The 15,159-nt window shown below is 39.3% G+C and overlaps 1 protein-coding gene across 1 annotated transcript in view; it reads right to left on the bottom strand.

Annotated features, from left to right (window-relative positions):
* Window positions 1–15,159, bottom strand: part of CTNNAL1 (catenin (cadherin-associated protein), alpha-like 1) — a 68,168-nt gene that overhangs the window by 18,024 nt on the left and 34,985 nt on the right. The window contains exons 9-11 of the mRNA XM_006864735.1: window positions 9,358–9,516; window positions 7,683–7,775; window positions 6,766–6,916 (exon numbers count right to left, since the gene is read on the bottom strand). Of these exons, the coding sequence (XP_006864797.1) occupies window positions 6,766–6,916; window positions 7,683–7,775; window positions 9,358–9,516 (403 nt within the window). The remainder of the gene's footprint in view (window positions 1–6,765; window positions 6,917–7,682; window positions 7,776–9,357; window positions 9,517–15,159) is intronic.

Genomic DNA, 15,159 nt, shown 5'->3' with positions numbered 1-15,159 from the left:
TTTTGAAGCCCTCTTGCATTTGGTTTATAGTTCAAATTATTTCTTTGTGATATCAGAATTGTATGATGGTTTTCTGATAACAGGATAGGGGAGGGAGACTAAAAAGAGCAATAGATTATCCCCTGACTTGTACTTCTTGTTAAGTGCCGACAAGTCAGTGCCGACTCATAGCGATTCTGTATAGAGTTTCCAAGAAGTGTCTGGTGACTTTGAACTGCTGACCTTGCGGTTCAAAACAATTTTGCAGTCCCATGTTTTATCCTCCCACACCATACCAGGACTCCCTACTTGTTCTTAGTCCTGATGTAAAATGTGCCCTAAATTGTGAGATTAACAGAAGACAGTTGTAGGTGACCCAGAATCTCAAAATTCATCATCTATCATCATTCAAATCCTGCCCACAAAAATACATAAAACAAGGCATAATCACTGTTTAAATATAATTTGTTTAGGTAAGTAATTCCTGTATTATGTGACCTTGTGATCCTCCACATTGCCCATAATCCTGAGATGTGCACATATACTCTCCAAAGGGGGAAAGAGGTAAACTAGTTCAATATATCTTAAACTCCAAGAGGGTTAAGGAAGTCAGAATGTAGGGAGAAATAAATATCATGAAACGTAAGTTTTCATATAATCTGGTTTACTACCATTACTACCTACCAATTATTTATCATTTGGCAGTTTCAGTCCTTGGGACCCTTTTACAGGTACTATGTTTTGCCCCCTACTCGCATCCTTCTGTTAATTCAGACAGGCTTATACAAATTTCAGGAAAAGTGCAAACATTATCATTCTTCACATAGGCTGCCCCCAACTGCTATGCAAACAAGGGCATCTCATTTCCCCCCATTCCAACAGAAATCAAACCATCTGATTATAGTACAAAAAGGGAAGACAACAGTAATGATGAATTTGAATTATTTTGAAGAAGGTGAGGATTCCCCAAACCTTTTGATTAGGTACATATTCAAAAAGTTTTGGAGACCACTAATTTAAACTATTCTCCCTGTAACTAACATTCTTTCATGGTTTGCCTCCTCTACTCTGATGATTTCTTAGTTGTTGTTTTATTAATTGTGGCAAAAGTTTAAATTACTTTATGATTAATTTTATAGATTTTTTTGTATACAACTCTACTGATTCTAAGGAAAGCAATTCATAATATATTGACTCAGTTGTAGTTAGGTATTATTTCAAATTAAACATGTAGCATAAACAACAATAATGTATCTGTTATGGACAATAGAAGTAACAGAAAATAGAACTACTTAGGAAACTCTATTTGATACAGTTCTTTGATATAGAGAAACATTTTCAAAGCACTGTCCTCACAGGAAAATCTATAGGTTTAATACTGGTGGTACTGTAGGATAAGAACCAGACTGCTAACCACACGGTTGGCAGTTCAAACCCACCAGTCACTGCAGGAGAAAGATAAGACTGGCTTTAAAATTTTACAGCCTTGAAAACCTATTCAAGTCACTAGGAATTGGAACAACTCTATGGCAGAGAGAATTCTTAATGAGTCTACAGCACAATTTCGAGTTTACACCTCCAGATGCTGTTGTTCTTAGGTGCTGTTGAGTTGCTTCTGATTCACGGTAACACTCTGCACAACAGAACGAAACACTGCCTGGTCCTGTGCCATCCTCACAATCGTTGGTCACCCTGCTGCCATTGTGCCAATCTACCTCGTTGGGGGGGAGGAGGGGGGTCCTCTTTTTTTTTTTTTTTTTGCTGACCCTCCACTTTACCAAGCATGATGTCCTTCTCCAGGAACTGGTCCCTCCTGATAATATGTCTGAAGTCTGAGAGACAAAGTCTCACCTTCCTGGTTTTTAAGGAACGTTCTGGCTGTTCTTCTTCCAACACAGATGTGTTAGTTTCTCTGGCAGCCCATGATACTTTTACTATACTTTTCAAACACCATAACTTAAATGCATCAATACTTCTATAGTCTTCCTTATTCATTGTTCAACTTTCACACGCATATGAGGTTATTGAAAATATCATTGTTTGGATCAGGTGCGCCTTAGTCCTAAAACTGACATCTTTGCTCTTTCAACACTTTTAAGAGGTCATGTGCAGATTTGCCTAATGCAACACGTTGTTTGATATCTTGGCTGCTGTTTCCATGAGTGTTGACGGAGCCTTTGGGAACCTCATTTTTTTCTCTATCACGATATTTATTGGTTCAATGGTGAGGGTTTGTTTTTTTTTTCTTTTTACATTGAAGTTCAATCCATACTAAAAAGTTATCAAAATTAAGTTCATAAAGGCCTCTCTTCTTATGTTGTCAAGTTGGTTCTGACTCAAAGCAACCCTGAGTAAGTTTTCCAAGGAGTGGTTGGTGGGTTTGAACCACCGACCCTATGGTTACCAGCCCAGTGCTTATTCTACAGTGCCTCACCAGGGCTCTTGTCTTATACAGGCAGCAAAAATATTTCTTAGGAAAACTGTAAATGAGAAGTGCTGTTTCACTCTTAAAATTCAGAACCACTGTGTAACTCTGCCTAAGAATTATTGTGCCTTTGAGTCAGTTTTGAAGTGGTATGTGCCATGGAGTTGGTTCTGACTCATAGTGACCCTGTACAGGGTTTCCGAGGCTGTAAATCTTTACAGAAGCAGAAAGCATCATCTTTCTCCCGCAGAACAGCTGGTGGTTTTGAACTGCTGACCTTAAGGTTAGCAGTCCGATTCATAACCACTATACCAGATCTACTTTTTGACTCCTAGTGACCCCGTATAGGGTTTACAAGGAGCAGCTGGTGAGCTTGAACCACCGGCCTTGTGACTCAGACCGACCTTGTGGTCAAGTGTTTATTCTCCAGCGCCACATCTTGACTCTTACGGAAGAATAAGGTGTTGGTATGTCATTGAAGATGTACTGCATTTTCCCCTAGTGCTAGCTGCCACTGAGTTGACTCATTGTGGCTCGAGGCACAAGTGAATGAAATGGTTTCCAGTCCTGAGAAATCCCATGATCATTGTAGACCAAACTGCTGTGATCCACAGGGTTTGCACTGGCTGGTATTTGCAAGCAGATCACTCGGCATTTCCTTCTAGCCTGTCCTACCTAGTGTGGAAACGCCAGTGAAATCTGATCATCATCATAATACACTAGCCTCCAGACAGAAGAGTGGGGGCCATGCATGAGGTGCATTGCTGGGAAGTGAACCTGCGGATCCAACATGGAAGGTGAGAATTCTACCATTGAACCACCACTGCCATCATTTACTAACCACAAGGTCACCAGTTTGAATATACCAGCTGCTTTGTGGGAGAAAGACAAGGCTTTCTGCTCCCATAAAGATTTACCTTTGGGATTGCCTGAGATCAGAATCTCCGAGTGCTTTCTGGAATGGTTCTGAGAGGGAAAAGCAGCAGACCTCAGAGCAGCAGCAGTGAGTGCTGGTGACAGAGGGCTCATGCTCACCGGAGCACTGTGACGTTGGTAAGAATTAACCCTGTAGTGGCATGAACTGCTTAAATCACAGTGTGGCATCAGTTGGACCTCAGTTAGATTCCCTGCTCTGTCGTTTACTCACTGTGGGACCCTGCGTAAATTAACTTCTCCACACCTCAGTTGTACTATAAGTAAAAAGTGGAAATAATACTTGCCTCATAGGGCTAGTGAGAAATTAAATGAGAACGCACATGCAGCACTGAGCATTTGGTACACAGTAAGTTCTCAATCGATGGTATTTTTAAGGTATTATTCTAACCATATGCCACTGAAAGATCAGTATTACGATATTACTCATTCATACATGCGCTAGTTGCTGTTAAGTGCCATTGAGTTGGTTCCGACTCATAGTGACTCTTTATAGGGTTTCTGAGGCGTGGCTGGTGGGTTTGAACCATTGACCTTGTGGTTAGCAGTCCAGTGTTGATCCTACAGTGCCACACCAATACTCATAGTAGCCTGTGACCCTTCCTAGCTGTTTTTCAAAGAGGCCTTCCTTAGGTGGGAGAAAGGAAAAAGGGAGCAGTGAATTACTATTGCACTAGCTGTTCAGTGGGAGAGACCGCCCACCTGAGGAGGCCCGTTCCCCCTGGAGAAGGGAGGAGTTTCCCTTGTATAGAGATGCAGGGCACTGGTCTCTACTGGTCACATGTCAGAGCTTCCAACATGGAGCAACAAGGAGTGAAGAGAGGAGACAGGGACAGGAGGTGTGTTAGGAGGTAAGAGATGTAGTGAGACACAGTGTTTTCTGGTAGCCTATTTAGCTTTACTGTGTGGTAGTGGTGGAAATGATGATGCTGACAGCTAACATTTATGGCCAAAATGGAACATTTTGCCCTTGCTTTTAGAAAAACGTCTACTTGTATTTATAGAACAAAAAGGTTCCTGAGTGGCACTTGGGTCCCTTACTAATCTTGAAACTGGAGGTTTGAACCCATTGAGCAAAGTCAAGGAAGAAGGGCTTGGTAAGACGACAGCTATTGAAAACCCTATGGAGCCATTCTGTTCTATAACAGAGAGTTGGCATGAGTAGGAACTGACTGGACACTAGGAGCTTTGATTGTTGTTTTTAGGAAAAAAGCATTCTTTTTAAGCTTATCAACTTCTTAACGCCATTTCCTACTCAGTGCTTGGTCCAGCAGTAATTGTTGAATGACTGTTATCCTTCCTCCTTGGGTGAAAAAATTAGACAAACTCTTATAAATCCTCCTTTTCTGTAGAATTTGAAGAATGGATAACAGAAAGAAGAAAATTCTGGTAAACCAGCCTTGTTTAGAAACCACAAGAATCCCAGATACGAAGACAAAGAAGGATCTTAGCCAAAGACAGACTAGAACAAAGAAGAACTGAGGTTCCATTCCAGTTGCAGATTATGGTAAACTCTCTAGCCTGGGAACACAAAAAGGGTGTAAGTCACAATGACTTGGCAACACCCTTTCCCCCCTCCCCCGCCCCGCAAATTTTCATGAATAATAATAATAAAAAGCTTATTCAGCACTGCAAAAAATATGTAAGAGAAACCCACACTGCACTGAATGCTGCTCTGGTAAAGGAGAGATTTGGATGGCCATATTCTTTTGAAATGATGGTTGCTGTTTAGAAGGGCTTTCCACAGTACACATGGAAGACTGTTACAAGTGCCTGGAATCAGATTGTATCCAGACAACTGTTGTTGTTAAATGCCATACAGTCCGTTCCAAATCACAGCAACCGTGTACAGGATTTCCCAGGAGCAGCTGGTGGGTTTGAACTGCTGACCTGACCTTGTGGTTCACAGACCAATACTAATCCTACAGCAACTGTTGGTGGTGTTGTTGTTAAGTGCTGTCGAGTAGGTTCCAACCCACAGTGACCCTGCATAGGGTTTCCGAGGAATGGTTGGTGAGCTTGAACCACCAACCTTATGGTTCAAACATTCAAGTCCAGTGCATTAATCCACAGGGACAAGCAATTAGAGAGCCATTATCCGACACTCTCGGGAGCCACACTCTTTGATGGCTGATGACACTTAACAACAAAGCCAAAAGACAATTTCCTGCTGACCTTTAATGAGACAGGCAGATCCAAGACTCACTTAGGCCCACCAGCTCAAAGGTGTACTGACTTCAGGTATGGGGAGGGGGAATGGACTGAATGGAAAGCTCTAGAATTTTTGAGGTCCATTCATAGTTTTCACAAATGTTTTTAAAGCTGACAGCAGCTTCTGAGATCACACAGCCCCTTTCCTTTCTTACTGAGATGAGAACACTCTGGGTGAGGATAATGCTCTGCCTCCCTCCAGCCAGGGTTTTTTTCGCCATGCTGAGCTGCTTCTTTTCATTTCCTAAGTAACTCCTGCAGCTGACTGACCAGTCTCCTTGAAATGTGGATCAACGGTATCACTTTATCTTGTAATATGTGGAACTTGCCCACATTAAAACATGTGTAATTATAAATACTCTTTTAGAGTATCATAAAGGCATGTCACTCAATTAGCTATCATAGATAGAAATCTTTAAACGTGGAAGCATGGCAAATATTTATTACATTTTCTACAAGATGTTATAATTACAAAGTCTATAATTCCGATTTTTAAGCATATCAATATCTATTCTAAAAAGGTATTTAAAAAAATATATGAAATATTTATTATGTTTTGTAAAAATAAAGTATGTAATTTGATGTTATTCTTACTTCATATGATACTTAAAAACAAAAAAACAAAAAAAGCATGCTTTGAAACTAACAGAAGCCATGCCAAGGGAAAAAATACATAACACAAAAACATAACTACCAGGACATGCTGAACAATGGGGAATAAACCAAATTCCAAGTTGATCATAAAATAAAAATGAGCCCTTACAGTACACTGTATAGCGCTATTCTATATATTGTAGAAATACCAATGGACTTACCCACCACAGGAAATATTCCAAGACTAGGTAATCATCAAAGAAAGATTTCATCCAAGTGGAAGGAAAGCAATTCAAAAATCAAAAGGCTACATTCATTTCATTACAAAGTTAACGGCCAGAAAATTTCTGTCTTACAAGAACTTTTGTACTAAAACTAAAAAACAATTTACAAGAAATGTAAAGACTTCATTTACACAGGGAAATCAGAATGTTAATATTAAAGAAATCTACAATAAATTTTACTGTTTAGATGCTAAAATAAAGGAGAAATATTTTCACCATTTTTCTGTGAAGTGTATCTTACTGTAAAAATAACCCAGCTGCATTCTAACAAAACACTTCCTTTTGCAATTTACGTTTGACATTAAAATAATATTTTTTAATATGTGGACAGTTTCTCACCTCGTCTTCCTTCAAACACATCACTGATTTCTCTTAGCAGCGTCGACATGTCACTAATTTGCGATTCCCAAGCTTCACAAAACACATCAAGGTTTTCTTTAGCAATTTTACTAGATGGATGTAATGTTAATGTTTCGGCAGCAGCAATTATCTGAAGAAATACAACATACACAGGTGTGAACTTCAAAATCACAATTCCCAGAATCACATTGGAGATTGCAAGGTACTACAAAGCCATTGTTTAAATCAATTCAATAAAACTCCATGTTTATAAATTCTGGTTCTCAGAATTACTATTTTTAAATCGTAATATATTATTTGCTTAAATTAGGAGTTATTCTACACCTAATGAATCTTACTACAAAAGATTACATAATAAACATTTTGTAAGATGTGTGGTGTTGCAGGATAATGCACTGGACCACAAGTGCAATCTCAGTGGTTCAAACCCACCAGCCTCTCCTCAGAAACCCTATACAGGGTCGCTATGACCAACTATAACCGACTTGATGGCACATAACAACAGCAACAACAATATAAAAAATTAAAGTTCCTTTAAAAATTATTACTATCGCCTACTTCCTTAGAAATTACTGGATCAAAATGTGTGAGTATTTTCATGGCTTGTTACAAAATGATAAATTAATTTAAAAATATATATAGCAACTTTCATTATAAACAGCTTCATTTAAAATAGAAACTGCGCTTCTTTTAAAACAGACACTAGGACATCAGTTTAATGGGTCAGTTTCCAATTTGGCTGATGACCCAATAAGACAAAGAATTGTTAGTGATGCTCTGGCACACAGCCTATGAAAATTCCATTCTCTTTATCTCTCTCAGTAGGTTTGGCCAAAAATGTGTATGGCACTCAGACAAGACATAATACAGAAGGCACAATCTGCTGGCGATCATACCTGTTGGCCTGTCACCTGAAATGTCTCCTCCGCATGTAGACAGGTTATTTCAAGAGGTTCCGTCCCAGATACATGTCGCAATAGTCGGCAGGTCTAAAAGACATTTGAATAGTCCAACTTTCACATCCTCATTCTTCCAACACACTTCATAATTTTATTATACTAATAAAGAACAAATTTAAAGTACAAATAAAATTCATAAAACCTTACAAAAATATATGTGTACATTATTGAGAAAATTATTATAACACTATATTGGCTACCAATAGATTCTCTGGGAACAGAGTAGAACATATCATTTCTACTTCTCAGTCATGGCAAGATGGTGACAGAATATTAGAATCAAAAGAAATCTTTGAAAAGATCTAATAGTGCCTACACATTTTATATAAGAAGAAATTTGGCAGAGATAAGTGATTTACCCAAGATCTCACAGTTAAACTATCAGCTACCCAATATTCATAATACTTAGTTTACAAAGGTGATGACATAAAAATCTTTTAAATTAGTATTTACCTATATTCATTTATGGCATGACGCTACAGGATAAGCCCTGGACTGCTAACCACAAGGTCAGCAGTTCAAACTCACCACCATTCCTTGGAAACCCTATCCAGGGTCCCTATGAGTTGGCACTTAACAACAACACAGTCATTTAAAGGACGTTCTCTAGCAGTTTTCAGGTTGCTCTGTACAGAAGATTCCATGGGCAGGGTTTGTTAGATAACAGGAAGATAACTAGGCCATCCATATTTATGCATTTATATATACATTGACAAGGATATATCACAAACATATGACAGTATATATAAGGCATGTCAATTATTTTGTTTTGTTTACTACCAGATATTTGACATTTTCTATAGAGAAAAGGCTTAGAATGTTAACTAATAAGGCATATTGGAATTATAACAAAAGGCAAACCTAAATTGGTGAAGCACCACCAACATGTAAAAATGATGTGGGCAGAACAAGAGACTCAGTGAAGCATGCTAAGTATCTTCTTTCTGTCCCTCCATATCCCCTTTCCCTTCTCAAACCTGCTTTTAGCCCTTGGAAGGCTGGCCTGTGTTTGGCCAATGGAAAGCTCCAGCAATACAACAGCAGGGATGAAGAGAGTATCTCCATGCTTCTGCAGGGTCACCTTGGGCTGTCAATGGGCCTAGTTTAAGGTAGTCCTCTCCCCCAGGTTTCAGTAAGCACTCACTCACCCTGGGGTGGTATCAACTCTGCCATCATTAGCCCCATCTCCCGCGCTCTCACTGTGGTGTCCCAACACTCTGCCTATGCATTGTCAAAAGGTCTTTTATTGAGTCCTCTGTAAGACATCGCAATTTGAGGGCACCATCTCTTTCCTGGTGACACCCTGACAGGTTCAAACAGAATCAAGGTCATATAACATACTCCAAAGCCTAATCTCTCTGGGAGGGTAAGAAAATGAAGATCAACAAGTGTACCTGTTGGGCCTAGAGTTTTCTTCTGTTTTGTTTTAGGGGTCAAATGCTGTAATACCATAACAAGCATTAACTTCAGTGTTTAACATTCAGAAAAAGAAAGGAAAATAAATGCTTATATAAGAACCAAAAACTGTATTCATGTTAATATTCCTGTATGACAGTATAGCTGCCATGAAACTGTAATTTTTAGCAAGCAAACTTACAAACCTATTACTCACCTCAGTGAGCTGTTCTTTCTGTTCAGAGAGTTTACAGGCATATTCAGCCAAAGCTTCCAAATTCCCTTCTACTCCAGTAATTTTTAGTGCTTTTAAAACCGCATGATCAGCATGGTGTTTCAATAGCTCTGCAGCCAGCTGTGTTGCTGTACTATGAAGCTGCATATGTGGGGTGAAAGGTGATAGAGAAAAGAAAACAAACAAGGTTGGGTTTTGTTTAGTTTTGTTCAAGCACTTCATAAACATTTCAAAAACCAAACAGTAGAAACCTCAAGGCAGTCCCACTTGATCTGTGCAGTGTACAGTTTCCTGTGGTAAGAGTACAAGTTGTATAGCACTGGAAAGTTTGTCCATTCTCCCAGGGGCAGAAGTGATGTCTGATTCATTCTTTGAATCCCCAGGGGCTAGCAGTACTGCTGTCTGTAGAAAATGAACTGGACATCCAAGCGCACAGTCGCCTTCTCCATGCTTCATCCTCTGATCAACTGTTTCTCATATAGCATCTCTCTCAGTTTAAAACGAAAAGTGCTCTGTTGCACTTAAAGTTGGTGAGGAATGGAACCATGTTAGACTATGGTATTCAAAGAACTAGGAGAAAAAGCAGTGGCACTCCATGATCAGGCGTGGAAGAGGCAGTGTGAACTGGGAGCTGTAGTAAAGAGCTCCACAGAAGAGTCTCTGAGGGACCCACTAAGGTATCCATGAGAGGAAACTTAACACACCTGCTGGGCCCAAAGTCACTATAAGAATGTTCTGCTTCCCACTTCCTCTCTTCTCTCAAGTTTTCTAACAGACTTCTTAAAAAATAAAGTATTAATATGAGATTCAGTCCATCAAGTATTTGACAAAAGAGTTATATTAAATATGTGTATCATGGTAGGCACCATGCTAAAAGCAAGACAGACAGACAGAGAACACAGATCCTTCCCTCAGGGGGTTATGGTCTATTTGTAGTTGCCACCCAGAACTTTACTCTCAGAAGAAAAAAAGAACTAATGCTATGAACATATGGGTCCCAACAGTAACAATAGATAAAAGGATGCAAAATCCCCAATGTTGGTATGACGTGGGTGGGACAGTTTTAAGCATGGCTCAGGCACACTGGATATCATTGTGTACTATTAACATCGAAACCTTTTCTTTTCTTTTCTTTAGCCTGCCTGTTTCTTTTCTTGCTTTTTTTTTTTTTTTTAACAAAGTGACAAGTTATTTTAGAGTACCCCAGAAAGAGATCATTTTTAATAAGATTACCCCCCCCCCCCAAAAAAAAACCATGATGTTGGATTGTGTCTGTTCAAATGAAACTTTTCTTTTTTTCCTGGAGGCAATCCAATGTCAATTCAAAAGTTGCAAGACTGTCTAAAAGATTAACAATAGGGTAGCTTACATTCATGCAATCAAGTGATAATAATTACAGTCAGGAATAAAACCACTTAACTACACCTTCCTTTGGAAATTAAATGCCACAGAAGAACTTTAGAAACATTTTTCTTTAAGCCATCAGAGCCTTAGAGAATATCAATTGCCAGACCTTTCTTTTACAGACTATGAAACAAATTCATAGAAATTGAGTTACTTGCACAAGATGACACGAAATTTAAAAAGGGTCTTGAAGATAAAACACCCATAATTCTCATGAAGAAAAAACATTTAGTAAGCTCCTGCTCTGTGCATCATACTGTCACCAGCTTCATATAAATTATCTCCTTGATCCTTATACCAACGCTCACAGGTTGATGGAGCCACACCCACTAAAGTGGTATGGAAAAATGAAAGTGGTGGGAAACCATCAGTCTATCACCAAAGCCCATGGTAAAAATACTTAATAAAGATTTTATGCTCTGCTAAAAGTCACAATGTGACAACGGTTAAAAATAAATAGGCAGACAAAAAGGGGTACTCCTTCTATGTGTAACAGAACATTAAAATGGGGGTTTCAAATCAACTCCATGGCAAAAACAATTACAACCAAGATCTGAAGCATATCACCATGTATATAAATTCCATAATTTATAAGAGAAACGTCTGAAAACCATCTTTTTGCTTTTAATCCTCTTCAAAAACCTGAGAGTTTCAAAATTGGAGATAAGCAAGTAGAGAGGTTTTTATGAAGAGGATCTATTTGTGCTTACTGTAAGTCCCACTTCCAGACACACATCAGTGAAATATGGGAATTGTAATAGGAGAGCCCAAGAGGAGAGGCTCTGAAGAACCTACTATGGTATCTATGGGAGACAAAGCTTTAAGCATCTGCTGGTCCCAAAGCCATCTTAGAAGGGTACCAGTCACTAAGAATGGCTGATCCCCGCCCCCTTCCTGCCTTTTTGTCCTTTGCCACAACCTCACAAAGATCAGTAACAGCGGCTGGATAATGAAGGATGAGGAAAGTGAAAAGGGAAGACAACAATCACAGCTTCCCCCAAAGTCCTAGTTAGAGTTGGGGAGTGAGACGAGAAATCATGTCCCACAACTGAATGCAGATGGAAATACTGATGAATATATAGGAATGAACACTGTCATTTTAAAATTGGGGTTATTTCATGACCTAAAGAAGGGAATGACAAACTTCATCTGTAATGGGTCAGATAAGAAACAGTTTAGGCTTTTCACACATCAGGGTCTCAGTCACAATTACCCAACCCGACAGAGCTCTGGTAGCGTAGTGGTTACGAATCGGGATGCGAACCTTAAGGTCAGCAGTTCGAAACTACCAGTCACTCCGCGGGAGAAAGATGAGGCTTTCTACTCCCGTAAAGATTTACACCCTCGGAAACCCTGTACAGGGTCGCTGTGGGTCGGACCCGACTCGATGGCACTTAACAACAACACCACCTAAGTGGCCTTAGATGATTCGGGAACAATTGGGTATGGCTGTGTTTAAAAAACTATAAAAAAACAGGTGTCCCAGCTATAATTGACTTCAGTGATCATAGGATCTGTTACTATCTGACGATGAATAAATAAGTCATGAGACAATCACGTTTTCATTCAGGGAATGGAGAAATCTTTTCAACCAAAAGAATATTTTTTAAAATATCAAGTTGGTGTTGTTGAGTTGGTTCTGACTCACAGTGACCCTATGCACAAGAGAACACAACACTGCCCGATCCTGTCCCATCCTCATAATTGCTATGTTCGATCCCATTGTTGCTGCCACTATTACTACCCACCTCGTTGGGGGTCTTCCTCTTTTCCTATGACCCACTACTCCTCCAAGCATAGGGTTCTTCTCCTGGGACTGGTCCCTTCTGATAATATGTCAGAAGTATGAGAGACAAAGTCTCACCATCCTGGCTTCTAAGGAGCATTCTGGCTGTACTTTTTCCAACACAGATTTATTTGTTCTTCAGACAGTCCACCATACTTTCAATATATTTAGTCAATATCATAATTCAAATGCATTGATTCTTCTGCAGTCTTACTTATTAATTGTTTTCTTACTTCAGGTCTTTGCATGTTTCCTTGGAATGCTTCATTTTGTCTTCTTGAGCTACTGTTTAATATCATCTGTTCAGCACAGTAGTTCTTCTATACGCTTTTGCTACTCTACATTCAAGAACATGCTTACTGAATAGACAACGCATTTAATCAGGAGAAAGAATAAATGATACACTGATTTTAAAGAAGTAAGAGTATGCCTATAGAAGACATGACTGTATATAGAAAATGATATTTTAATGTACCTTTAAAATGGGTACATTGTGTTGTATATAAATTATAGCTCTATAAAGTTGATCTTCCACTACTTATCTGTCAGTTTCCTGTGCTGTGATGATTTATGTGTTGCTGTAATGCTGAATGCTGTGCCACCGGCATTTTAAATAACAATGGAGTCACCCAGGCTGAACAAGTTTTAGCAGAGTTTCCAGACTAAGATCAACAAGGAAGAAGGAGTGACAGGCCACTTCTGAAGGGTCAGCCACGGAAAACCTTATGAAAAGCAGTGGAATGTTGGCTAATACAGTGCCGTAAAATGAGACCATCTGGTTGGAAGGCATTCAATAAACAACTGGAGAAGAACTACCTCCTCAAAGTAGAACTGACTTTAACGGTGTGGATGGAGCTAAGCTTTTGAGACCTTAATTTGCTGATGGAGCACAAATCAAAATGAGAAGAAACAGCTACAGGGATCCGTTAATAACTGGAACATGGAATGCATGAAGTACGAATCTAGGAAAACTGGAACTCGTAGAAAATGAAATGGAACACATAAAGATCAACATCCTAGCATTAGTTAGTTGCAATGACTGATACTGGCCATTTTGAATCTGACAATCACATGATTCACTATTCCAGGAATGACAAATTGAAGAGGAATGACATCACAGTCATTGTCAAAAAGAGCATTTCAAGATCTGTCTTGAAATATAATGCTATCTGTTGTAGAACAATATCCATATGCCTACAAGGAAGACCAGTTATTCAAATGTATGCACTAACCACTAAAGTCAGTGTTGATGGAATTGAAGAATTCTACCAGCTTCTTCAGTCTTAAACTGATAAAACATGCAATCAAGATACACTGATAATTACTGGTGATTTGAAAACAAAATTCAGAAACAAAGAGGAAGGATAGGTAATTGGAAACTATGGCCTTGGTGATAGAATCAATGCTGGAGATTACATGAAAGAATTTTTTTTTTTTTTTTGCAAGACCCAAAGCATTACCAGAGTCCTGGTGTGGTGCTGTGGGATAGGCACTAGACTGCAAGGTAGGTTTATACTGAAGGAGCATATGGACAAAATATTGAATGATGCAGGAAGCATGAAAAACAAGATGAAAGGAATACACATAATCATTACAGCAAAAAGAACTGATTATCGTTCAACCATTTCAGAAGGTAGCATTTGATCAAAAACCTATATGGTATTGAAGGTATTGGCTAAAAACAAGGCTGAGAAATTGAAAGAATACCGAGATGTGTGAACAGATGGATGCAAGACTGGAAGTGTTCACTCATCGACACTAAGAAACTAGAAGACAGCTACCTGGACAACTGACTGGAAGAGATCCAAGTTTGTGCCTATTCTAAAGAGGTGACCCAACTAAATGCAAAAATCACTGAACAACATCATTAATATCTCACCCAAGTAAAATGTTGCTGAAAGATAATTTTAAAACTGTTGCAAAGTACAAACAAGATGGCAGATCGGGTGGAAGTGCAATGAGGAACTCCATTAGCAACAACACAGAATATTGGGCCAAGCAGGCTCAGGGGATGGTGCTGGAACTCTGAACCATATATAAAGGAATATTCAGAAAGTTGGAAGGCTTACAGCTAAGGGAATTTGAAACAGAAGCAAGAAACCCATTGCTTTCTAATTCAAGATGCTCAGCTGCTCCCAGAGCCTCTATCTTGGGCGAGACTGAGCAGGGGGAAGGATTAGAGCAGCCACGGACACCTGAAGAACCGCGGAGATAAAGGTGTGGACATTCTTTTATTTTTTTCTATCTGTTCATTGGTTTCTTGCTATCTGCACACCTCCATTCTGGTGACTAGAGAGGGTGTCAGAGCGAGTGGACACCCAACCCCCACCCCTGGAGGGTTCTACTACGCATTTACATAGATCTCCTTGAAATTTAAAGTGGCAGTTTCCACTTAAAACCAAATGGCAGTGCAAAATGCCCACACCTGGTCCTGAACTGTTTATCACTAGGAAAAAGGCCTGAATGGGGACTGTGGAGCAGGACAGGCAGACTGAAAAGGAAATGGGCCAAAATTTAAATTCTGAGTTACGTCACAACAACCAACAGTGACATCTTGAAATTTCTCAGGAAGAAGAGTGAAAAGGGAAGTCCAT

The sequence above is a fragment of the Chrysochloris asiatica genome, unplaced genomic scaffold, assembly GCF_000296735.1.
Source record: "Chrysochloris asiatica unplaced genomic scaffold, ChrAsi1.0 scaffold00069, whole genome shotgun sequence".
In the NCBI taxonomy this organism is placed as follows: Eukaryota; Metazoa; Chordata; class Mammalia; order Afrosoricida; family Chrysochloridae; genus Chrysochloris; species Chrysochloris asiatica.
This window is presented reverse-complemented; position numbering and strand designations above follow the sequence as displayed.